The 26,316-nt window shown below is 46.2% G+C and overlaps 1 protein-coding gene across 1 annotated transcript in view; it reads right to left on the bottom strand.

Annotated features, from left to right (window-relative positions):
* The window catches only part of actn3a (actinin alpha 3a), a 45,693-nt gene that overhangs the window by 10,051 nt on the left and 9,326 nt on the right, over positions 1-26,316 (bottom strand). The window contains exons 2-10 of the mRNA XM_069894073.1: positions 14,199-14,313; positions 13,502-13,621; positions 13,056-13,142; positions 12,659-12,746; positions 11,889-11,967; positions 2,885-2,966; positions 2,000-2,085; positions 1,114-1,206; positions 460-690 (exon numbers count right to left, since the gene is read on the bottom strand). Coding sequence (XP_069750174.1) covers positions 460-690; positions 1,114-1,206; positions 2,000-2,085; positions 2,885-2,966; positions 11,889-11,967; positions 12,659-12,746; positions 13,056-13,142; positions 13,502-13,621; positions 14,199-14,313 — 981 coding nt within the window. The remainder of the gene's footprint in view (positions 1-459; positions 691-1,113; positions 1,207-1,999; positions 2,086-2,884; positions 2,967-11,888; positions 11,968-12,658; positions 12,747-13,055; positions 13,143-13,501; positions 13,622-14,198; positions 14,314-26,316) is intronic.

The following is a 26,316-nucleotide window of genomic DNA, read 5'->3' as shown; positions in this document are numbered from 1 at the left end:
GAGGGCGGTCACCTGTACCAGGAGGGCGGTCACCCGTACGAGGGAGGTCACCCGTACCAGAAGGGCGGTCACCCGTACCAGGAGGGCGGTCACCTGTACCAGGAAAGTGGTCACCCGTACTAGGAGGGTGGTCACCCTTACCAGAAGGGTGGTCACTTGTACCAGGAGGGTGGTCACTCACCCTTACCAGGAAGGTGATCACCCATGCCAGGAGGGTGGTCACTTGTACCATGATGGCCACTACCTGTACCAAGAAGGCCACTACCTTACCAGGATGCATATGGGAGCTCATTCCAGCATATTTGGCACCCTCAATACCAGGCACCATTGTCTTGTTTGTGTTGCTATTGCCTTGTTGCTCCCCACTGCAGGATCCCAGATTAAGGGATTGAGGTGGAATTTCCATCCAGTTCTAAGCCCCCTCCCTCCACAGCCCCCGTGCCATGTGATGTTACGTACAGACACCATCTTGCCCTCAGAGGGCATGAAGGCGGGCCGGTTGCTGAGTCGCAGCTTGGTCTGCAGGGTGTTGAAATTTATCTCCAGCTGGCATTTCTCCTGCACGCGCGGGGGCTTGTGCACACGGCGGTAGTCCCGGAAATCTTCCAGCTTCTGCTGCATGGCCCTCATCGTCTTCTCTGAGATCCGGTTCTCCAGCCATGGGATGGTACGTCGGATCCACTCCAGGAGCTGTTGGGCCAGGGTGAGAAGAAGAGTGAGAGGGAAGAAAGGAGGAGAATGAAAGGGGCGGAGGGGGAGATGCGGGAGGGAGGGATGGAGGAGGAGAATGAGGAATATAGGGGAGGAAGTGAGAGGGAGGTGAAAAGCGAGAGATGGGAGAGGGAGGAGAGAGCAGGAGGGAGACAAAGGACAAGGGAGGGGGAGAGCGAAAGGGAGAGGCTCTAGCTTGCTCCAGCGGGAGGAGGAGGGGGTCCAACTTGCTCTGGGTGGGGGTGGTGAAGGATAGATTGGGGGGGGAGGGCAGGAGGTCCGGTCTGCTCTGGAAGGGGGACTGGCTTGCTCCAGGGCAAGGATAGAAGGGGAAGGGGGACAGGCCTGCTCTGGGGTGAGGATAGAGGGGCAGAAGGGAAGGGGGATAGGCCCTTGACCTACCTCGCTGGCCAGCTTCTCGTACTCCTCCATCAGTTTCTCATTCTCCTGGTTGACAGCAAGCACCTTGCAGATCCGGTTGGCGGCCGTCTCAGCCTGGACACAAGCACAAATTGAGGGTGAAAATCAGCTGGGACTCACAGACCCACCTGAGCCCAATCCCCCCTTCCCACCTCTACACCCGGTCCAAACCGTGGGGGAAAACTCCGCAGGACAAGCAGCATCCGCAGGAAGGCTAGGTTGGACATGGTTTAGGGCCTGGGCCCTTCACCAGGGGCCTGCAGATGCTGCGTGGCCTGCTGAGATTCTCCACCTCGGGTGTGTGTTGTACACGGACCCAAAGACGCAGACCTTCCTGTTCTGTTCACACCTGTTGAGAACAGTCTGTCCTGAACATGGAACCCTTCTGAGGTTTCCATCAGGGCCCAGTGTGGTGAGGTCACTGAGGGAGGGGCAGTGAGGTGGGAGAGGCAATGAGGAAGGAGGGAGTGTAATGGGAGGGTCAGTGAGGAGAGAGGGGCAGTGAGGAGGGAGGGGTGGTAAGGAAAGAGTGTTATGGGAGGGGCGGTGAGGAGGAGAGGCAGTGAGGAGGGAGCGCTGTGGGAGGGGCAGTGAGGAGGGGAGTGAGGAGAGGAAGTGAGTGAGGAGGGAAGGGAGTGAAGAGGGAGGAGCAGAGAGGAGAATAAGGCAGTGAGGAGGGAGGGGCAGAGAGGAGGGAGCACTGTGGGAGGGGTGGCGAAGAGGGAGTGAGTTAATCCGAGGCTTTGCCTGTAGAAGGACGATCCCATGCTGCAGACTGGAATGTGGTTGATTGTTCCTGAATTCCCAGGGAAAGGATGCCTTGGGAAAGCTCACCCGGATGATGGGGGTCCACTCATGCCAGCCTTACCTGTTCTGCTCCAGCAAAGGCATGGTAGAAGCAGGACACGTAGGTCATGATGGCTTTCTCATCTGGCTTTGGGGTGTTCACAATGTCTACTCAGAGAGAAGGGAAAACAGGTCAGTGTCAGGGTCCAAGCCGAGACTAGACACTCCCACCCTCCACCACCCTCCATTGGGCAAAGTCATATCAAGTGGGAGTGGGACAAGAGGAGTGAGGAAGCAGAATAAAGCAGGGATGCGGGGGGGAGAGAGAGGGAGGGTTTGCGTGTTTGAGAGGGAGAGAGAGAGAGGAGGGGGCAAGAGTGGGAGAGTGGAGGGAGTGGGGACAGAGAGAAACTGAGATGGAGACGGGGAGGGACATAGAAGTGGGAGAGAGATGTAGAGGGTGGGGGGAATGGGGACAGAGAATCGTGAGAGAGGGAGACTGGGAGAGACAGAGAGAGGAGAGGGGTAGACTGTGGGGGAAAGAGGGGAATTGAAAGGAGAGTAAGAGAGGGGGCAGAAGGAAGAGAAGATAGAAAGAGGGGTGAGATAGGGGGAAGAGAGCAAGAAAGGACAGAGAGGGGTGAGAGAGGGGGACCTAAAAGGGGGGCGGAGATATGGGGAAAGACTGAGGATGCAGTGGGCAAAGTTGGAGGAGGTGGTGTGGGAGTAGAGGGGGATAGGGGAGGGTTATTGGGAGGAAGAGAAGCAGGTGTGGGGGAGAGGAAGGTCATGAGGGGTTAGGAGAGGGACAGAAGAAGAGGGTTAGGGTGCAGGGAGTAGTAATGGATGGGGGGCAGAAGACAGTGAGGGAGCAGATGTGTTGAGGCTCTGAAGAGATGTCATAGGGGGTGTGAGGAGTCAGGAGAGGAGGGGTTTATGCTCTGGGGAAGGGCTGAGGGGGACCCACCTTCAGCGTCGAGCATCTTGGGGATATCCAGGTACTTCTCTGCCACCTCGAAGGCCTGGTTCAAGTTTCCGATGGGGTCATCCTGTGATGGAGAAGGGTGTTGATGATTGGAGAACCGGCCACACCACACCGCACCCCCTCACCAACCCCAAGCCCCCTCTGCCCCCAGGGATGGAGGAGGAAGGCTTCGGGCCTGCCCCTGAAGGCACAGTCAATGATCTGCACCCACCCCGCGGAGGTGAAATTCCCATTGTCAGACTGACTGGCCTGAGAGGTCAGGGGTCAGAGTTCATCCCTGGGAATTCCAGAATCAAATGGACCAATGAAGCCAGCTGGTCAAACCCAGCAGAGGCCAATCACCCTTTAAACCTATCCTGGGTCCCAACAGCAGCCATTTATCCTTCCCTCCCATCCTGCCCCTTCCCCTCCAGGTAAAAAGATACAGTTGGCCATTATATACAGACCACCAAACAGCAGCAGGGATGGGAACGACAAATTACAACTGCAGGTAGAAAAGGCATGCCAGAAGGGCAATGTTATGGTAGTCATGGAGGATTTTAACATGCACGTAGATTGGGAAAACCAGGTTGGGAATGGATGTCGAGAGATTTTGTAGAAAGCCCACAAGATGGCTATTTCGAGCAGCTTGTTGATGAGCCCACGAGGAGATCGGCTCTACTGGATTGGGATTGTGTAATGCACCTGAGGTGATTGGAGAGCTTAAAAGAACCACTATGGGGCAGTGATCATGATAGGATTGTTCAATTTGAGATTTAACAAGGAGAAACTAAAGTCAGATGTGTCGGTGTTTCAGTGGAGTAAAGGCATGAGAGAGGAACTGCCAACGTAGATTGGAAGGGGGCCACTGGCAGAGGAGCAATGAGTGGAGTTTCTGTAGTAAGTGAGGAAGGTGCAGGATAAGTACATAGCAAAAAGAAAGAGGAAATGTCAGAATGGAAAAATGTCACAAGGGAAGTCAAATCTAGCGTGAAAGGAAAAGATGGCAGACAAGGAAGCAAAAGTTAGTGGGAAGATAGAGGATTGGGAAGTTTTTAAAAACTTACAGAAAGTAACTCATAAGGAATGAAAGTAGGCGAGCAAATATCATCAAAGAGGATACAAAAAGCTTCTTCATCTTCCTGTAAGATATTGGTGGTCCCTTTCAGTCCGTTTGTGGGATTTGATATGTGTGCCCTGGAGTGGCTACACAGGCCCACCCTTGACAGGCACTGCTGCCATATACGTGGCAGGTGAGGTCTGGAAGGGCAGCAGGGGCAGAAGCTCCACAAATGGTTAATAAAAAGGGAAGTGAGATGAGATAATGGACCACTAGAAAATGACACCAGAATGGGAGACAAGGAGATGGCAGAGGAGAATTTTGCATCCTTCTTTACTGTTCAAGACACAAGCCGTGTGTACGATGTCAAAGGGTATTGGGGAAGTGAGTGCAGTTAATATTTCAAAGAAGAAGGTGCTCAGAAAGATCTAAGGGTGGATAGATCTCCCAGACCAGGTGGATCACACCCTCGGGTCCTGAAAGAGGTAGTGGTAGAGATTGTGGAGGCTTTGGTAATGCTCATTTGGGAATCAATGGATTCTGGCATCGTCTCGGAGGACTGGAAAATCGCAAAGGTCACCCTACTATTCGAGAAGGGGGGGGGAAGGTGCAGCAGAAAGGAAATTCTAGACCAGTCCACCTGACTGTCAGTGGTCGGGAGGACGTTGGAGTCGATTGTAAAGGATGAGGTTACGAGGTACTTGGATACACGTGACAGGAGAGGCCAATTTTGTTCGATTATCCTATTGGAACTTTTTGAAGTAGCGATGAGCAGGCTGGAGAAAGTTGATGCAGAGGATGTTGTGTGTTTGGATTTTCAGAAGGCCTTTGACAAGGTGCCACTACATGAGGCTACCGAGCAAAGGTATAATTGGAAACATGCCAGCATGGGTAGAACACTGGTTGATTGGCAGGAAGCAGTGAGTTGGAACACAGGGCTCCTGTTCTGGTTGGCTGCTGGTGGCGAGTGGTGTTCCACAGGGGATGGGTTTTTTTTTATTTTTTTAAATTTTTTTATTTTTCACACTATAAACCATATTGACCAAGATACATACAGACATTTTTCTTCTTAAATATATAGTGTCATTTTTTCTCCCTTTTCCCCCTCCCTTCCCTCCCTCCCTCACCCCTTCCCCATTTATTTGAAGTTCAATCTATAAGTTACATTTAACCCGTTAAACAATGTTGTCACTTGATAAAAATAAACAAGAAATTTTACTGAGTCAGTTCTTTTCGTTGTCTTCTCCTTCTGTCATTTTAGGTGGTGGAAGTCCACGGTAGGATTTCTCTATTGTGTTTCATGTATGGCTCCCATATTTGTTCGAATATTGTAATGTTATTTCTTAAATTATATGTTATTTTTTTCTAATGGAATACATTTATTCATTTCTATATACCATTGTTGTATTCTCAAGTTGTCTTCTAATTTCCAGGTTGACATAATACATTTTTTTGCTACAGCTGGGGCGATCATAACAAATCTTTTTTGTGCTCCATCCAAATCGAGTCCAAATTCTTTGTTTCTAATATTACTTAGGAGGAAGATCTCTGGGTTTTTTGGTATATTGCTTTTTGTGATTTTATTTAATATCTGGTTTAGATCTTCCCAAAATTTTTCCACTTTCTCACATGTCCAAATTGCATGAATTGTTGTTCCCGTTTCCTTTTTACATCAAAAACATCTGTCCGATACTGTTGGGTCCCATTTATTTAACTTTTGAGGTGTGATGTATAGCCTGTGTATCCAGTTATATTGTATCATGCGTAACCTCGTGTTTATTGTATTTCTCATAGTTCCGGAGCATAGCTTCTCCCATATTTCATTCTTTGTCTTTATGTTTAAATCTTGTTCCCATTTTTGTTTAGGTTTACCATTTGTTTCCTCGTTCTCCTTTTCTTGCAGTTTGATGTACATGTTTGTTACAAATTTTTAAATTATCATTGTGTCTGTAATCACATATTCAAAATTGCTTCCTTCTGGTAACCTCAGACTGTTTCCCAATTTGTCCTTCAAGTAGGATTTCAGTTGGTGGTATGCAAACATTGTATCGTGAGTTATATTATATTTATCCTTCATTTGTTCAAAGGATAATAATTTATTTCCCGAAAAACAATTTTCTATTCTTTTGATCCTTTTCTCTCCCATTCTCTAAAGGAAAGGTTATCTATTGTGAAAGGGATTAGCTGATTTTGCGTCAATATTAGTTTTGGTAGTTGGTAATTTGTTTTATTCCTTTCTACATGAATCTTCTTCCAAATGTTGAACAGATGATGCAATACCGGTGAATTCCTACTTTGCACCAATTTTTCATCCCATTTATATAGTCTATGTTCAGGTATCTTCTCCCCTATTTTATCTAGTTCTAATCTGGTCCAATCTGTTTTTTCCCTTGTTTGCACCATTCTGTTAATTTATCTAGTGCTATCCTCGGTTTCCCCCCTTTCCATAAGAATTTCCTTATTATTTTCTTTAACTCCTTGAAGAATTTCTCTGTTAGGTGAATTGGTAATGACTGAAATAGGTTTTGTATCCTTGGGAAAATATTCATTTTAATACAGTTTATCCTTCCTATCAGTTTTAGTGGTAAGTCTTTCCAATGCTCTAAGTCGTCTTGTAATTTTTTCATTAATGGATGGTAATTGAGTTTATATAGATGGCCAAGGTTTTTATTTAGTTATATACCTAGGTATCGCAATGCTTGTGTTTGCCATCTAAATGGCGATTCTTTCTTAAACTTTGTGAAATCCGCATTATTCATTGGCATTGCTTCACTTTTATTTGCGTTGATCTTGTACCCCGATACTTCTCCATATTCCTTCAATTTCCTATGTAATTCTTTATTGATATTTCTGGTTCTGTTAAGTATATTATAACGTCATCTGCAAATAGACTGATTTTATATTCCTTCTCTTTTATTTTTATCCTTCTTATTTAATTTTCTGTTCTTATCAGTTCCGCCAGCAGTTCTATAGCTAACGCGAACAGTGAGGGAGATAGTGGACATCCCTGCCTTGTTGATCTGCTTAAGTTAAATTGATTTGATATATATCCATTTACTGTCACTTTCGCCAATGGCCCCTTATATAATGCTTTAATCCAATTAATATATTTCTCTGGAAGGCTGAATTTTTGTAGTACTTTGAATAAATAATTCCATTCTACTCTGTCAAAGGCCTTCTCTGCGTCTAAAGCAACTGCTACTGTTGGAGTTTTATTTCCTTCTACTGCATGAATTAAGCTAATAAATTTAGAGATATTGTCTGTTGTTCGCTTTTTTTAATAAATCCAGTTTGGTCTAGATTTACTACTTTTGGTACATAGTCGGCCAATCTGTTTGCTAATAGTTTAGCTATTATCTTATAATCTGTGTTAAGTAGAGATATTGGTCTATATGATGCTGGTGCAAGTGGATCTTTCCCTGTCTTTGGTATTACTGTAATTATTGCTGTTTTGCATGAATCTGGTATGCTTTGTGTTTTATCAATCTGGTTGATTACTTCCAGGAGGGGAGGAATTAATAAGTCTTTAAATGTTTTATAGAATTCTATTGGGAATCCATCCTGTCCTGGTGTTTTAATGTTCGGTAGTTTTTTTTAATATCTCCTGTAATTCTTCTATTTCAAATGGTTTTATTAATTTATTTTGTTCCTCTGTTTGTAATTTCGGTAGTTCAATTTTAGTTAGAAATTCATCTATTTTGTCTTCTTTCCCTTCGTTTTCAGTTTGATATAGTTGCTCGTAGAATTCCCTGAAGTTTTCATTGATCTCCGTTGGATTATATGTAATTTGTTTGTCCTTTTTCCTTAATGCCAATACCATTCTTTTAGTTTGTTCTGTCTTAAGCTGCCACGCTAGAATTTTGTGCGTTTTTTCTCCTAGCTCATAATATTTCTGTTTTGTCTTCATTATGTTCTTCTCCACCTTATATGTTTGTAGTGTTTCATATTTTATTTTTTGTCTGCCAATTCTCTTCTTTTAGTTGTATCTTCTTTTATTGCTCATTCTTTTTCTATATTTGTTATTTCCCTTTCCAACTGTTCTGTTTCCCAATTATACTCCTTCTTCATCTTAGTTACATAACTTATTATTTGCTCTCTGATGAACGCTTTCATTGCGTCCCATAGTATAAACTTATCTTTCACTGATTCCGTATTTATTTCAAAGTACATTTTAATTTGTCGTTCAATAAATTCTCTAAAATCCTGTCTTTTAAGTAGCATGGAGTTTAATCTCCATCTATGCATTCTTGGTGGGATGTCCTCTAGCTCTATTGCCAATAACAGGGGTGAGTGGTCCAATAATAGTCTAGCTTTATATTCCGTTTTCCTAACTCTCCCTTGAATGTGGGCTGATAACAGGAATAGGTCTATCCTTGAGTATGTTTTATGTCCACCCGAATAATATGAATATTCCTTTTCCTTTGGGTGTTGTTTCCTCCATATATCCAAAAGTTGCATTTCTTGCATCGATTTAATTATAAATTTGGTTACTTTGTTCTTTCTCTTAGTTTTTTTTTCCAGTTTATCTATGTTTGAGTCCAAATTAAGGTTAAAATCCCCTCCTATTAGTATGTTCCCTTGCATATCTGCTATCTTCAAAAAGATATCTTGCATAAATTTTTGATCTATTGTATATATTGAGTAAATTCCAAAATTCTGAATATATCTGACATTTTATCATTACATATCTCCCTGCTGGATCTATTATTTCCTTTTCTATTTTGATTGGTACATTTTTATTGATTAATATAGCTACTCCTCTGGCTTTTGAATTATATGATGCTGCTGTTACATGTCCTATCCAATCTCTCTTAAATGTCTTGTGTTCCACTTCAGTTAGATGTGTTTCTTGTACGAAGGCTATATCAATTTTTTCTTTTTTCAGTAAATTTAACAGTTTCTTCCTTTTGATTTGGTTATGTATTCCATTAATATTTAAAGTCATATCGTTCAACATAGTCATTTCATATTTTGTTTATCTTTCCTTTCCGTTTCCTCATCACCACCTTCCCTTCTTATCCATTTCTGCTTTCTTTTTTTGAACACATTATAAGACAACATTTCTAAAACATAAAATATTTCCACTATTCTCATATCTAAAATTCCTTTAACCCCAATAGTCCCTCCCCTTTCTGACTGCCTTTTGTCCCTTGTCGGGCAACCACATCTCCCCTCTCCATTCGGATTTGCGAATCTGCTCGCAAGCGTCAACTGATTTCGCAGTGACTGATATTCTTCCCCACCCAGCCCCCCCAGAAAAGATTTTAATCTTCATATATAACAAAGGTCACTCTCTTAATTCCCTCCTTACTTCCTTTCTTCCCTTTCTTTCCCTTCTTAGTTCTTACCTATACTCTATTTTATATATATATATATCTATATATAGATATATATAGATATATATATATATATATACACATATATACATACATTTATATACATACATACACACATACATATAGTTTGTTGTCATTTTTGTTCTTGTTACATTTCTTCATCTCTCTGTCTGTTTTGTAGTTGTTCTGCAAATTTTCGTGCTTCTTCCGGATCAGAGAATAGTTTGCTTTGCTGCTCCGGAATAACTATTTTAAGTACCACTGGGTATTTTAACATAAATTTATAACCTTTTTTCCACAGGGTCGTTTTTGCTGCATTGAACTCCTTCCTCTTCTTCAGGAGTTCAAAACTTATATCTGGATAGAAAAAAATTTTTGACCCTTGTATTCCAGTGCTTTTATGTCTTCTCTTATTTTTTTTCATTGCCTTCTCCAATATATTTTCTCTTATTGTATATCTTAGGAATTTTACTAGAATGGATCTTGGTTTCTGTTGTGGTTGTGGTTTAGGGGCTAATGTTCTATGTGCCCTTTCTATTTCCATTTCTTTCTGTAATTCTGGTCTTCCTAGGACCCTGGGGATCCATTCTTTAATAAATTCTTTCATATTTTTGCCTTCTTCATCTTCCTTAAGGCCCACTATCTTTATATTGTTTCTTCTATTATAATTTTCCATTATATCTATCTTCTGAGCTAACAGCTCCTGTGTCTCTTTAACTTTTTTATCAGATTCTTCTAATTTCCTTGTTAAGTCATCTACCTCCATTTCATTGGGTGTTTCTCGTTCTTCCACCTTGTCTACTCTTTTTCCTATATCTGTCATGATCATCTCTAATCTATTCACTTTTTCTTCTGTACTTTTTATTCTTCTTTTTATTTCACTGAATTCTTGTGACTGCCATTCTTTTACTGATTCCATATATTCTTTAAAAAAAAATATCCATGTACTTGCCCTTCCCTTCATCTTCCATTTCTCTGTGCTCTTCCTCCTCTTCTTCTGAGTCCATTCCAGGATCTGTGTCCTTTACCTCTGTCTCTTCTGGTTTTCTTGTTGGGTTGTTTGTTTTATTTTGTTGGGTATTTTTGGTCTTCTTATTTTTATTAAAAGTGTCTTGGTGTTGGTCTTGTTCCTCTGGGTTGGTCATCTGTTGTTTCTTTGATTTCTTATTTTTATTCTCTTCTTTCTTGCTCTCGTTATTTTCTATGTTTTCCTCTTGCTGTTGTGTTGTAGATGTCTGTTTCAGCTGTGGAGATTTACTCCTTAGCTGGTCCCCCCTCCCGTCAGTGTTAGAGGATTTGCGCATGTGCGGTTGCGCACTTTTGTTTGGCTCCGTGAGCCATTTTTGTAGTCCCGAGTTCGGGGTTTCCACTGACCTCGGGCTTCTCTCTCCACGGCGGGCCTCCTCGTAACGGTAAGGCCTTCACCTTCCTCTTCCGACGTCCTTCCTTCTTCTTTTCTTCCCGTTGTTTTTGGTTTTTCTTTCTTCGCTGCCATTTTCTCCATACTTTTACTTTCACTTTGTTATGGTTTTTATGTTTGTGCCTTTTTTTTTCTCTATCTTTTTTTTACTTTTCTGGAGAGGGCTGGAGTTCCCCTACTGGCCACTACTCCATCACATGACTCCTTCAGGGGATGGGGTTTTGATGTTGCACATCAATGACTTGGTTGACGGAATGAACAGCTTTGCGGCCAAGTTTGTGGATGATGCGAAGGGAGATGGAGGAAACAGGGAGGCTGCAGAAGGACTAAGACATGAGGAGAAGGGGCAGGGAAGTGGCAAATTAAATGCAATGTTTGAAAAGTGCACAGTGGTTGAAAAAATAAATGGGCAAGCGGATTTTATTTGAGAAAATTGAAAATATGCTGATGCAAAGGGACCTGGGAGTCCTCATTTAGAAGAGCCTGTTGAGTCAATGGTGAAGAAGGCAAATGCAACACTGGCATTCATTTCAAGAGGAATAGAATAAAAGAGTATGGATGGCATGCTGACACTTTATCAGGCCCTGGTGAGGCCTCACGTGGAGAATTGTGAGCAGTTTTGGACTCCTCGTTTAAGAAAGGATGGGCTGACATTGGAGAGGATGATTCAAGGAATGAGGGGGTTATCGTGTGAGGAGCATTTGATGGCTCTTTGGCTTTAACTTGTTGGAATTTAGGAGAACAGGGGTGGGGGGATGTCATTGAAACATTTCAAATGTTGAAAGGCGTGGACAGAGTCGACATAGAAAGGTTGTTTCCCCACGGGTGGGAGTGTCCAGGACAAGAGGGCACAGCTTCAGGATTGAAGGGCGTCTGCTCAGAACAGAGATGCGGAGGGATGCTGAAGGGTGGTGAATCTGTGGAATTTATTGCCACAGGTGGCTGTGGAGGGCAGATCATTGGGCGTATTTAAGGCAGAGATTGATAGGTTCTTGATTAGCCAGGTTAAGGGGAGAAGGCTGGACAGTAGGCCTGAGTGGGAAAATGGATCAGATCATGATTGAATGGCGGGGCAGACTCGATGGGCTGAATGGCCTATTTCTGCTCCTATGTTTACTGATGGTGCGAGGGTGGTGTTGGGAGGAGTGGAGTGAGGGTTAGGGGCAGTTTGAGAGGGGCAGAGACACAAACCTTTCGCAGTTTGGAGTAGTCAATCAGGTCAGGTCGGTGCCTGTGGATCAGGGCGCACAGTGCAAGGCCATCCTTCCAGCTGTAGTGGGATGTAGGGGGAGGGGGGAGAAGGGAGAGGGAAGGAGATGAGGGGAGAGGAGAGGAGGATGGAGGGGAGGAATGGGAAGGGGAGAGAAGGGGAGGAAGGAAGAAGGGATAGGTAAGGGAGAAGGGGTGGGTAAGGGAGAAGGGAAGAGGAAAGGGGAAGACAAGGAAAGGAAAGGAAAGAAGGGACGAAAGGAGAGGGGAAGGGAAGGGGAGGGGAAAGGGAGAGATGGAGGGAAGTTGGGGTGGCGGGGAGAAGTGGATCTTTGTCAAACATAGCTCGTTGGGCTATGCAGAAGCCCGACCACTCCCTCCCATCTTTCCCCCACTTACCTTTTACCAATGCAAGACATTGCCAACATCACCACCCATGACCTCCAACCACACTCATCACCACTCCCTCACCCCACCCATTACCACCCCCTCTCTCCCACCTCACCCAACACCATTCACCTATCGCCAGCCCCGATCTCCCACTCCCTCAATACCAATCCTGATTTCCAACCCTACCCATCATCACCCCCTGATCTCCCACCCCACCCACCTCATCACCGCCCCCCGATCTCCCACCTTCTCATCACCACCCACTGGGGCCTGACCTCAGCCTTCCCCCAGGCCAGGGCTGCCCTCGGAGGCTCCGGACGGGCCTTGTGGCAGTGACAAGGGGCTGGAGCATTGGCCCTCACCTGATGTGGAAGTTCTGCACGTTGACATTCCGGTATGGAGCGGTCTTCCGCTGGCACCACAGCAGCAGCCCTTCCTTGGCCGAGGTTTCTGAAAGGCAGGCCGCTGGTCAGAGGTCGCCATGGAAACCACCGCGCAGTCTAAGGGTGTAGACCTCAGACCCCTGCGCTGAACGAGACTCCCTCAGCCTAACTCGCAATCAACTCTGCCCTATCACCCCACCATTGCAACCAATCATGGCCCACGATGCCCCCTCCATTGCTGTTGCCCGCCATCCAATGGGATCCAGCTCACAATTCCAACGGGGCTCTCATTTGGCACTCAACTGTAACCAATCAGCAGTCCTCCTGCCCAGCAAATCAGTGCAGGGCAATGGTGCAAGATGGCAGCCGTGCTCACCTTCCACAGAGATGTCTTGAATTGCAAATCGGAGAATAATGGTCCAGATCATCCCCAAGGTCATCTTCAAGTTGCCATCCACGATTTCTGCACAGGAAGAGGGAAATTCAGTGGAGGAGATAGTAGAGTAGGTTGGCCGGGTTTGAGAAGGGAGGGGATGGGCATAGATAGAGGGGAGGGGGGAAGGGATGGGGTGGAGGAGAAGGGGGAGGAGATTGAGGGGAGGGGTAGAGGATAGTGGAGGGGTGATGGAGGCCTAGGGAAGGGATGGAGGGGAGGGGGAGGGTTGGATGGGAAAGGGGTGTGATACCAGGGAAGGGAGGGATAGAGGGGAAGGGGAATGGAGGGCTGGGGAGGGGATGGAGGGGAAGGAGAGGGGGAAGGGATAGGGAGGAGTGGGGATGGGGTGGAGGGAAGGGGAGGGAGTGTTGGGGGTGAACACATACCCTCTGCCCCGATGGACACCAGTTTGACCCCCTTGCTGGCGATGTAGTCCAGGGCCTTGTTGACATTGGCGATCTTGTGGAAACGCATTTTGCCCTTGTCGGGTTTTGGCAGACGCTCTCCTGGAACACAAACACAGTGAGGGTCAGTTATTGTATGGGTCAACGTGAGGGCCCGTGCGTAAACAGAGTGAAGGCCGATCATTGTATGGGTCAATGTGAGGGTCCGGGTGTGGGTCAGTGTGAGGATCCGTGCATGGGTCGGTGTGAGGGTCCATGCGCAGGTGTGCATGTCACTCTGTGATCAGTCAGCTTCTTGCTCAGTCCATGCCCCATCTCATCTCCTTCCCAACTGCTCTGTAATCCACATAGACCCCTCACCCACCCCCCCAGCATACCCCATGCCCCTCATGCCAGCTTCTCCTTTGGAGTCGATGGAACAGTGGAATTATCCGGGGGGGCGGGGGGGGGGGAGAGAGAATTATCCAGGGACGGGCAGAGGGAATTATCCAGGGACAGGAAGAGGGAATTATCCGGGGACAAGCGGAGGGAATTATCCAGGGAGGGGGTGTGCGGGGGGGGGGGGACGAGCAGTGGGAATGATCCAGGGACGAGCAGTGGGAATGATCCGGGGATGAGCAGAGAGAATTATCCAGGGATGAGCAGTGGGAACTGTGCAGGAGGTGAGGCAGGAGCCCACCTGAGATGACCTCAAGGAGCAGCATAAGTTTGAGTCCATTGCGGAAATCCTCCTCGATGTTCTCGATCTGGGTCCCAGCTTTCCGGAGGTGGGAGTTACACCAGGCAGTGAAGGTCTGTGGGGGGGAGAGGCAGCAGCGCTGGTCAGTGTTAAGTCTCTTTGATCCTCAGTCCCTTTACCATCCTCCCCAGAGCCCCGCACCCCGTCTCCAACATCCCACTACACAGACACCAACACCTCAATGCCACCTTCTCCAAAAACCCCAACACCCGTCCCCTGTTCTGCTCTCTCTCTACACACCTTCCACCCCCTCCCCAGTGTGGGATTGTGTTCACCAGCCCCCCACCTCACTGTGATGTGAGACCAGATGCATGAATCCCAGGGTGGGAGGTCAAAAGTCAGGGCTCCTGCAGGGAGTGACTCTCCTCGAAACACCCAGTTCCCTCCTCCACATACAGGGCACAGGAAAGGGACGGGACATTGCACACTCACCTGGGTGGAGTTAGTCCATGCACTCCACATCCACATTTCCCCCCACTTACAAGACACAGTTCAGGAGTATGAACTGGACACTCCCCACTCTCATGGGGAATTCTTCCATGCTCTCCACATCCTCCATATCTCCAAGGCACCAGTCAGGAGTGTGATAGGACACTCCCCTGTGGGAATTAGTCCATGCACTCCACATCCAACACATTGTCCCCCACATGCACGAAACAGGTCAGGCATGTGACGGAACACTACCCACACATCTGAGTGAAGTTAGTCCACATTCACCACATTTCTCCCACTTCCAAAGCACAGGTCAGGAGTGTGACAGAACATAACCCACTCCCGCGAGGGGAGTTAGTCCATGCACTCCACTTCCACCACATTTCCTCTCAAACATGACACCGTCTGGAAACAAAGCAGGCACTTGATCATCTCTCCATCCACTTCCCTCTTCATGGAAACCCACACACTTCACCTGATGCAGGCCGCTCATCCCAAGTCCAGGACGGCTTCCAGATGAGCAATCCAACCGCTGCTGCCCACTCTTCCCCAAATTCCCATCTCTCCCCTCCCCAATCTACCCCTTTACCTGCACACGAGATGAGGAGGGATACATAGTAGTTGATTGAACTACTAACACTGTACATAGTAGGGATGTAAGCGACTGGGGTTCTACGGGGTCACAGGGAGAGCTTGCAAATTCCACTCAAACAGCACCTGAGGTGGGGATCGAACCAGGGTCTTCAGAACTATGAGGCAGCAGTTCTGCGCCCCCCTCAAAAGAAAGCCCCAGCATGCATTTCTATAGCGACTTCCCCTTCCACTTAGTGATCGTGCTGAAGTGTGGCCACGACAGCGGCAAGATCCCACTACACACATCTTATGCTGGAGCTGGCGGGAGAGGAGCTGGAGATCCCAAGGCTGGCCCAGGATTGGGTGCATGCGAGATGGGATTCCAGGGGAGGATCAGAATGCCTGCTGAGGGAGCAGAGGGAACCTGCTCCGAATGACGCTTCACAGAGTCTGCCGTCGACTATCCAGGCTCAGTGCTGCCTCCCGAGAGGCAGGCACATTTAACCCCCAACTCCCCTCCCTGTTGAGATCGGGTCCAGATACCAACCAGGGGGATGAAAAGCGATTTTCAGTCACCCCATGATCGGGGAGAACCCCAAGAATGAAAACAGAGTAGAGGTATCAGCTGACCAGATATCAAAGCCTTTGATATCTCCTCATCACTGCCCATTTCTCTTCCATCTCTGTTTCCTTCTATCATTCTCCTTTCCTCTTACCTTATTTTCATCTCCAGTTCCTCCTTTCTCTCTCTCCATCTGCTTCCCTTTCTGAATTTACCCCTATCAATGTTCTCATCAAACCCACCAGATATTGAAAGGGGTGGAAAGGGTGGATGTGGGGAAGATGTTTCCAGATGTGGGAGAGTCTCGGACCAGAGGGCCCAGCCTCGGAATACAAGGACATCCCTCTAGAATGGAAACAAGATTTTTCTTCAGCCAGAGAGTCTGTGAAATTCGTTGCCACAGATGGCTGTGGAGGCCGAGACATTGGGCAGATTTTAAGTGGAGTTTGATAGCTTTGTGCTTAGTGAGGGTGTCAAAGGTTATGCTCTGGTGTGACCCCTCTTGGAATATTGTGTTCAATTCTGCTCACTTCATTACAGGAAGGATATAGAAGATTTAGAGAGGGAGCAGAGATTTACAAGGTTGATAACTGGATTGGAGAATATATCATGAGGCAAAGGTTAGCAGAGCCAGGGCTCTTCAGAGTGAAGAAGAATGAGAGGTGACTTAATAGAGGTCTACAAGATTATGAGAGGCGTAGATAAGGTGGATAGCCGGCACCTTTTTTCCAGGGTGGGAATAGCAAACACCAGAGGACATGTGTACAAGGTGAGGGGAGGAAAGTTTCAGGGAGATGTCAGGGGTCAGCTGTTACACACAGAAAGTTGTGGGTGCCTGGAATGCATTGCTGGGGGTGGTGGAGGAGGTTGGTACAATAGGGGACATTTAAAAGACTCTTAGATAGGTACCTGGATGCAAGGAAAATGGGTATGAATGTGAAGTAGGGATGGTTGTTTGTTGAGTAAGTTTATATAGGTCAGCACAACAACGTGGTCCGAAGGGCCTGAACTGTGCTGCAACTTTCTATGTAATGAGGAGGAGGAAGGAGAATGGATTTGAGTTCACTGGTGTGGACTTGTAGGGCCGAGATGGCCTGTTTCCATACCATAAACTTTTATATGGTTATTTAATTGAATAGATTATATTCGTTGGAATTTAGGAGAATAGTGGGGAGTGGTGGGAGGGGAGGGTGGTAGAGATAGCTCATTGAAACATTTTGACTGTTGAAAGGTGTGGACAGAGGTTGTTTCCCATGATGGAAACAAGAGGGTGCAGCTTCAGGATTGAAGGGCATCTGTGGAGGGATTTCTTCAGCTGGGGTGGGGGGGTCTGTGGAATTTATTCTCACAGGTGGTTCCGGACGCTGGGTCATTGGATGTATTTAAGGCAGGTTGTTGATTAGCCAAGGCATCAAAGCTTAAGGGGAGAAGGCTGGGCAATGGGAACATGGATCAGCTCATGATTAAATGGTGGGGCAGACTCAATGGGCTGAATGGCCCATTTCTGCTCCCATGCCTTATGGTCTTATTTGAGAATCAAATGGTTCAATTCTGCTCCTAATGGTCTTTCTCTTCCTCTATTTCCTCCCTCCTTTATTTCTATCTCTCTCCTCCCTCACCCTCTGCCCCTTGATATTTCACCTCCCAACACTTCCCATTGATCTACACCAGTTCTCTCTTTCCACAAACCCTCTCATTCTCTCCCCAGCTCCTTTCTCTCCCTTTATGGCTTAATTCCACTCCCTGATCTCTCTCCTCCCTCTCCTGATCCCCACTCCACCTCCTCTATTCCCCACACTCCCCCCCACTCCCTTACCAGTGCTCCCAGTGCATCTCGATGAGCTCAGGCAGGGTCAGCCCATTAAGGAATGGAGTGAAGGAGTGTATAAAGCTCACCATGTAAGGTCAGGTCGCCAAGCATCTGTCGGCAGTTCATCAAACCTGTCAGGTCAACAAGCCACTTGCTCTGGGAAGTTAAACAGAAACTGAGAAGGAGGGAGGCTCTGACTGAGGAGAGGGAGCCAAAGAAAGGTATCCTTCAGGGAGAGAGAATTCCTGCAGTGAGGAGGAGAGGATGGGCAGAGGAGGAGAGAGAGAGAAAAGGAGTGGGGGAGGGTTGGGGAGAGAAGCAAGGAGAGTGGAAAAAGGACAGAGGAGAGTGGAAAAAGGACAGAGGGAAAGAATGGGTGGGTAGTGAGGGGAGCATTAAAGGGAAGGGAAGGAGAGGGGTGGAAGGGAAGGAAGAGATGGGAAAGAGGGGAAGAGAGAAACAGAGGAAGGAGGAAGGAGGGAGGGGAGAAAAGGCAGGATTACGAGAGAGGAGATGGGTTCAGGGACTTTTACTGACTCCCAGCTGCTTTCAATAGGTCGCTGGACTGATCATTTCCCTGCAGGATTCAGGACATGCCAGCAAGGACAAGGAGTTGTTTTGCTGGGATCATGGAAGAGCCCTTGTCTGAGATAAGGGGGGAGAAGAACAAGGAGCCAACCATCCAACTCTTCGACCCTGCTCCCCCACTCAATGAAATCACAACTGATCTTCCCGCGGACTTGGCTCCAATTGCCCGTCCCCTTCCCCAAAACGCTTAATTCTAATACTCTTCAAAAATCTAACTGTGTCTTAATCGCATTCACTGAGACAGCACCCACTACTTCCTTGGGCAGAGAATTCCACCAATTCACTGTGACTGGGAGAAGCAGTTCCTCCTCATCTCCATCCTGAACCTTGAGGCAATGTCCCCTCATTCCAGATTCACCGGCCGGGAAACAACCTCCCTGCTTCTTTCATCATGTTACAGGTATACCCCACTTTACGAGACTATAGCCGAAATGGCATAAAGTGAAACCATTACCATTGGCTTCTAAAGGAAATTTTTTTGAGCATTCCCAGACCCTAAAAATAACCTTCCAAGTAACACATAAAGCCTAATATTTATTAAAAGCAGGAATGATGTGATAAATAGTCTATAGAGTAGAAATTATGTATGTACAGTGTTGTTAGGCTGAGTCTTTGGAGGTTGGGATAGTGGGAGGTACAGGATGTAGGAGAGAGAAAGGAAGAGGGTCATCTATTGACATCTCAGTGTAGTTCCCAGGGAAGGAGCTGTTCGAGGTGCACATGCAGCCTCGATAACGGCTCGCTGCTCTCGCCACATTTCCCCGTAAAAGCAAATTGGTGTAGATCAAGTATTCGTAAAGCGGGGTTTATCTGTATGTTTCTACAAGATTCCACCCCCTCCCCATCCTTCTAAACACCAGTGACGATAGTTCCAGGCTGCTCGATCTCTTTAGCCATAAGGGATCACATCCACCTCCCTTCTGAATATATCAAATGAACCATCCTCAGCAACTCTCTGTGGCAAGGAGTTCCACAACTTCCCTACCCTCTGGGAAGAGGTTTGTGGCTTCCCCTTTCTCCTTAATCTGCAATTCCCCTTGCCTGAATGCCCACAACCTTGGGAACATTCATCCCACTGGCTTCACTAGGGGGGTGCGGACCACCCCGGGTGGCACCATCGGGGGGGGGGGGGGGTGGTGACACCAAACTGACTGTCTATAAAATATTTGTGCCATGTTTCAGCAGAAATTTATTATTTTTTTTATAAAACTATCCCCGTAGTTAGTGATAACAACAAAAACATTTTTTGTCAGCTCAGCTTCCATGTATCAATACACCGATGAAGCTAAAACCCAACGCTCATTTACTTTTTAAACCTTTTAACGCGCTGTCGTTATTACCCAATAACAACGACGCTTCGAATCGCGTGGTTCTGTATGCACATGGAAATAAGCAAGCACTGTTGTTTTTGTTGCTGCTGGGGTTTTTATAGTCGCTGATTTTGTCAAATTTTCCGGTATTTTAGCTACAATATTGTGGTCGTTAGTATTTGTTTTCTTACCAAATTTTCACTTTGACCACATGAAACACTGTAGATGTAAATATATTTAGGCTGTGCATATGAAATTTAAAGGTGTCAGTTTAATTGTGTTCAGTCTTTATCTCACTATATAGTCAATGATATACGGGAATTACGATTTACAAGTAACATTAGTACAAAAAAATCATTACTCTATGGTCTGGAACGGGATGAAGTCCATGGGGAAGGGTGGGGGGGGGGGGAGATGACACTATGAGTTACCCCATTGGATGACCTGTGTCATCCAGTTGGAATTCTTTGGTCTCAGAGAGATTCCCTCTCCTTAATTCCAAGATGATGATGTTTATTGTCGCATAAGCAAGGACAGTGTTCAGATGCACCAAAATCCTGCAGCTACACTGCTAAGATACACCTACAACAAACTATATCTTACCCCATTATTTGTCTACAAAACTATAATATTTTTCCTCATTATTTGTCAACTTATCTTTGATATTTATTAACTAATATAAAAGACAAATAAGAATTCAGTCAGTTAGTATAAGAATGAAAGTGATGTTCAGAATCAGAATTTATTGTCATGAACATATCAATGTGGGAGACCAGAAGTGGGGAGGGTGGGCACATTTAAGTGCTTGGGAGTCGTGAAGAAAGCACGTCAGCGCCTTGACTTCCTCAGGAGTTTGCAGAGTTTCAGTACAACACTGGAAACCTCGGCAAATTTCTACAGAGGTGCGGTGGATAGTATACTGACTGGCTGATTCACGGACTGGTATGGGGACACCAATATCCCTGAGGATAGAGCCCTGCAAAAGGTCGCGGACACAGCCCATGACATTGCAGGTAAAAACCTCCCCACCATCGAGAACATCTACAGGGAACGCTGCGTTGGGAGAGCAGCAGCGATCATCAAGCACCCACTCTGTTCTTGCTGCTGCCATCAGGAAAGAGGTCTCGGTGCCACAAGACTCGCTCCACCAGGTTCAGGAATAGCTGCTCCCCCTCCACCATCAGACTCCTCAATAACAAACTCAACCAGGGACTCATTTAAGAACTCTGACTTGTGCACTTTAGTGTTTCTCCCCCCTCTCTGGATTGCAGTTTGTTTACATTTCTTTATTTGTCTACATGCGAGTATAGTTTTTTTTACATTGCTAATATGTGGTAATTCTGCCGTGCCTGCAAGAAAAGGAATCTCAGGGTTATATGTGATGTCATGTATGAATTCTGACAATAAACTTCAAATTCATTGTTTTGCAACATGACACGTACAAATATTGCAATAAACTACATTTAAAAAAGAATAATTTAGTGCAACAAAATAAGAAAATGAGGTCATGTCTGTGATTCAATGTGCTTTCAGAAATCTGATGGCGGAGGGGAAGATGCTGTTTTTGTATCGTTGGGGGCTCAATGCACATGGCAGCAGTAAGAGGGCATGGCCTGAGTGGTGGGGGCCCTTGGGGATAGAGCCTGCCTTCTTCAGACACTGCCCCTTGCTGCTGTCCTTGATGGAGTGAAGATTGATGTCCATGATGGCTCTGGCCAAGTTTACAGCTCTCTGCAGTGTCTTCCTGTCTTGAGCATCGGCACCTCCGTACCAGACAGTGGTGCAACTAGTCGGAATGCACGTTCTTTTAGTGGCCTCGGGAGTAGTGTGTGGTTAGGGATGGACGGGGAAGTTCAATGGCCTGATAGCTGCTGAATACAAACTGTGCGGGACTGGTCTTCGGGCTTCTTCCTGAAGGAAACAGTGAGAAGAGGTTGTGACCAGGGTGATGGGGGTCCTTTCTGATGGTCAGATTTCAGATTCATTGTCAGAGTACATACATGACACCACATACAACAGAGATTCTTTTTACTGTGGGCAAAGCAGAATTACCACTTACTGGCAGTTAAACAACTGTACTCAACCTACATGTAAACAGATAAAGAAATGTAAACGAACTGACAGAGATAAGAAAATCACGAAAGTGCCCAAGTCCTTAAATGAGTCCCTGATTGAGTATGACGTTGAGGAGTCTGATGGTGGAGGGGGAGCAGCTGTTCCTGAACTTGGTGGGGTGAGTCTTGTGGCACCGATACCTCTTTTCTGATCCCAGCAGCGAGAAAAGCATGTGCTGGTGGTGTGGATCCTTGAAGATCGCTGCTGCTCTCTGACTGCAGATATTCTTGATGGTGGGGATGGTTTTAGTTATAATGTGCTGGGCTGTATCCACTACCTTTTGCAGGGCTTTCACTCGGGAGTATCAGTATTCCCCAGGCCAGACTGTGATGCAGCCAGTCAGCCACTTTCAACACCTCTGTAGAAATTTGCCCAGGTTTCCGATGTCGTACCAAACCTCCACAAATTCCTGAGGAAGTAGAGGCGCGGATGTACTTTCTTCACGACACCATTGGCATGTTGGGTCCCAGGAAAGATCCTCCCAGACAGTGACCAAGTACTTAAATTTAGGAGTTGTTGGCTGCCTTCTTGAGGTAGTGCCTCTGTAATGGACGGGAGGTTGGTGCCTGAGGTGGACTTGGCTAGCTTTATGTTGCTCTGCGTTCCTGGGCAGTCAAACTCCCAAACCAGGCCATGATGCCACCATTGAACACCTGCAGCTGTTCGACAAGAGTATTTGATGACATTCTAAATCTCCTCAGACTTCTTGGAAAGTTTAGTGCGCATTCTTCACAAGTGGCTTGATGTGCTAGCTCCAAAGAGAGGTCCTCCAATGTGTGGACTAACCCTCTCCGCTGCCATCCCTTCAGTGAAGACAGGTGCGTGGTCCCTCGCACTCCCCTTTCTAAAATCACTCTTTGGTCTTGTTGGCTCTGAGACCAAGGTAGTTATCCAGCCTTTCCTCCCATCTACAAATTTGCTGATAACACCACAGTTGTCAGCAGGATCACAGAGGGGGAATGAGGAAGTGTACAGGAGGGGGATAGATTAGCTTGTTGAGTGTTGTCACATCAACAACCTTGCACTCAATGTTAGCCAAACCAAGGGGATGATGGGGGACTTCAGGAGGGAGACAGGAGAACACGACCCAGTCCCCATCGTGGGGTCAACAATAGAGAAGGTCAAGAACTTTAAATTCCTGGATGTCAACATCTCTGAAGATTTGCCTCGGAGCCTCCATGTCGTTGCAATCACAAAGAGGCCTAGCAGTGGCTATACTTTGTGAGGTGTTTGAGGAGATTCGGTAGGTCAACAAATACTCTGTAAAACTTCTACAGGTGACTTGTGGAGAGCATTCTGGCTGGCTACATCACTGCCTGGTATGGAGGTGCCAAATCTCAGGACAAGAATAAACTCCAGAGGGTCGTTAACTCAGCCTGCGACATCACGGGCACCAGACCTCACTCCATAGAGGACATTGACATGAGGCGGTGCCTTAAGAAAGCAGCCTCTATCCTCAAGGACCCCCACCACCCAGGCCATGCCCTTTTCACACTATGACTGTTGGGAAAAAAGTTACAGGATAAGCACTTGGCCGCACAAGGACAGTTTCTTCCCCTCTGCCATCAGATTCCTGAATTATCAATGAACCACAGACACTGCCTCACTTTGTCTTTTTTGTGCATTATTTTTATGTATTTTGTAAGGTGGTGTATACAAATGTCTGCTCTGTGATGCTGCCACAAAACAATGAATCTCGTGACACGTTCACAACAATAAATTCTCATTCTGATCTTAGTCCTGCCGCCCATGAAGGAGAATGAGGGGGTGTGAGGTGTTTGGATTTTCAGAAAGCTTTTGAGAGAGGTCCTTCCAAAGAGGTTAGGGTGCAGAGTGAAAGCACGTCGAGTGAGGGTAAAATTACTGGCCTGGACTGAGGTGGTCGACGGACAGGAAAGGGAGAAAGGAATGGAGCAGAGGGCAGGCCAAAGCACAATTCGGCACTGGGGGTGAATTTGCAGAGACCCGCTCTGTGTGTTTGGACAAGTTGGGAGAGTCGGGGAGAAAAAAAACATGGGAGAAGTGGATAAACGCAAGGTCATCCACCATAGTTCTGAAGCAGAAGGACGAATGATGTTCAGAGATGGGAAAGATTTGGAACACAGAAACTGGCATGTCCTTGTACACCAGCTGCCTAAAAAGCAAGAGTAAAGCACAAACGTCTGTACACATCGTGATTTGAGAAAGAACGCAACGCTGGAGAAGCTCAGCTACTTTATGTAGCAAAGATAAAGGTGAACAAAACAGCTGAGGGGGAGGGGCAGGTAAAAAAGCAGGAGGTGAAAGGTTGAGGGCAAATGCTCAGCGGGATAAGATTGATAGGCCCCACGTTCATATACATGACGTCGCTGAAATTCCTTTCAGTAAAAAAACCACAATGCTGGAGAAACTAATTTTGTTCGCACAACAGTATACAATTTGCTCAGACCTTGAAGGGCTCAAGCCCGAAACAGTGGTTATTTATTGTTATCTCTGAAGGAGCTGTTCAGCGTCTTGGTGAGATCATATTCAATGCACAGTTTTTGCATCTTTTACCTGGAGGGAGGACTGACAAAGCGATTGCAACAGAGGTGTCAGGACTGACATTCGGAGGGTGTTTTGGTCAATTGGACCAATAAATTTCTGGAATTTAGATGTCTATTAGATGTCTAAGAGGGGAGCGCACCATCAGCTACACAATGTGAAGACCAGCACGCCTAGGTTCAAGGACGGGCCCTTTCCAACACATGTCAGGCCCTTGAACCTCCCCCTTGTTCCACAAATCAGGGACTGTCCAACATCACGGAATGGTCTGTGTGATTGCCAAGTCACATTTTGCTTGCAGGATAACTGAAGATTTATTCTATCTCTATTGGAACACAGAATAGCGTAGGCCCTTCAGCCTATGATGTCATGCCAACCCATGTAAACCTACTCCACAATAGTCCGGAATCGGACACATTGGCGTCCACAGTTGGGCAAAAAGAAGAGACTTTAGTAGCCCTTTGGGCATTTTGGCACTGGGCCAGCTCCCCGCTCCACTCATCTTCTGCTACTGCCCCCAGCATTGAACTCCAAGTGTTGCAGCACTGCCTGAACCCCCGGTGTTTCAGGATTTACTGTTATATGAGCCATTCACCATAATTTTGACAATCAATTAATTTTTTTAAATAAATCATTTTTAATACTTTTAATTTTTTTTAACAACTGGGTTGTTTTTAACAAGTGTTTTTATTTTTTAATAATTTTAAATTCAATTAATTATATATTCCATTATATGTACTTAAACAGAATAAATATACATTATAATTTACCAAAAGCCCTTGTTTTCGATTGTTTTAATAATTTAAATATATCGCTATCAGCTATGAAAAGTCCTTGTTTGCTGGGGGAATGTTTTCCTGTGAGGGGGGGGGCAGGGAGTTTCTGCAATGCAGGGGGTTCAGGAAGTGCAGAGTTAGACGGCAGATGGTGAGTGGGGCAGGCGGGCTAAAATGCCCAGTGCCCAACTGTGTCCGTCAAAATGTCCAAGACCCTGTCCTGGGTAAACTTATACCTCTTATTTTGTTCGTTTTAGATTGGTCACAGTGTTTGAACTACCGAAAGAAAATAGACACACACACCGAGAGCAGTTCAGATTATACAAATGTTTATTGCAAATTCAAAAGCTGATCAAGAACTGCTCAGGGTTCACCTCTTTCTTTCGGCGAAATATCTTGAGACCAACCCTGCTCGCTGCGCCAATTGTCTTGGGTAAACTTATACTTCTCATTTTGTTCGTTTTAGATTGGTCACAGTGTTTGAGCTACCGAAAGAAAATAGACACACACACCGAGAGCAGTTCAGTCCATCCTGGAATCAAGAACTGCTCAGAGCTCACCTCTTTCTTTCGGCGAAACATCTTGAAACCAACCCTGCTCGCTGCGCCAATTGTCTTTGGAAGTCCATCCTGGAATCAAGAACTGCTCAGGGCTCACCTATTTTCTTTTGGTAGTTCAAACACTGTGACCAATCTAAAACAAACAAAATGAGAGGTATAAGTTTACCCAAGACAATTGGCGCTGCGAGCAGGATTGGTCTCAAGATGTTTCGCCGAAAGAAAGAGGTGAGCCCTGAGCAGTTCTTGATTCCAGGATGGACTTCCAAAGACAATTGGCGCAGCGAGCAGGGTTGGTCTCAAGATGTTTCGCCGAAAGAAAGAGGTGAGCCCTGAGCAGTTCTTAATTCCAGGATGGACTGAACTGCTCTCGGTGTGTGTATCTATTTTCTTTCGGTAGTTCAAACACTGTGACCAATCTAAAATGAACAAAGTGAGAGGTATAAGTTTACCCAAGACAATTGGCGCTGCGAGCAGGATTGGTCTCAAGATGTTTCGCCGAAAGAAAGAGGTGAGCCCTGAGCAGTTCTTAATTCCAGGATGGACTGAACTGCTCTCGGTGTGTGTATCTATTTTCTTTCGGTAGTTCAAACACTGTGACCAATCTAAAATGAACAAAGTGAGAGGTATAAGTTTACCCAAGACAATTGGCGCTGCGAGCAGGATTGGTCTCAAGATGTTTCGCCGAAATAAAGAGATGAGCCCTGAGCAGTTCTTAATTCCAGGATGGACTGAACTGCTCTCGGTGTGTGTATCTATTTTCTTTCGGTAGTTCAAACACTGTGACCAATCTAAAATGAACAAAGTGAGAG

This window comes from Narcine bancroftii, chromosome 8 (genome assembly GCF_036971445.1).
Source record: "Narcine bancroftii isolate sNarBan1 chromosome 8, sNarBan1.hap1, whole genome shotgun sequence".
Taxonomy (NCBI): Eukaryota; Metazoa; Chordata; class Chondrichthyes; order Torpediniformes; family Narcinidae; genus Narcine; species Narcine bancroftii.
Note: the sequence above shows the minus strand (reverse complement) of the source record. Positions and strands in the feature narration are given on the sequence as shown.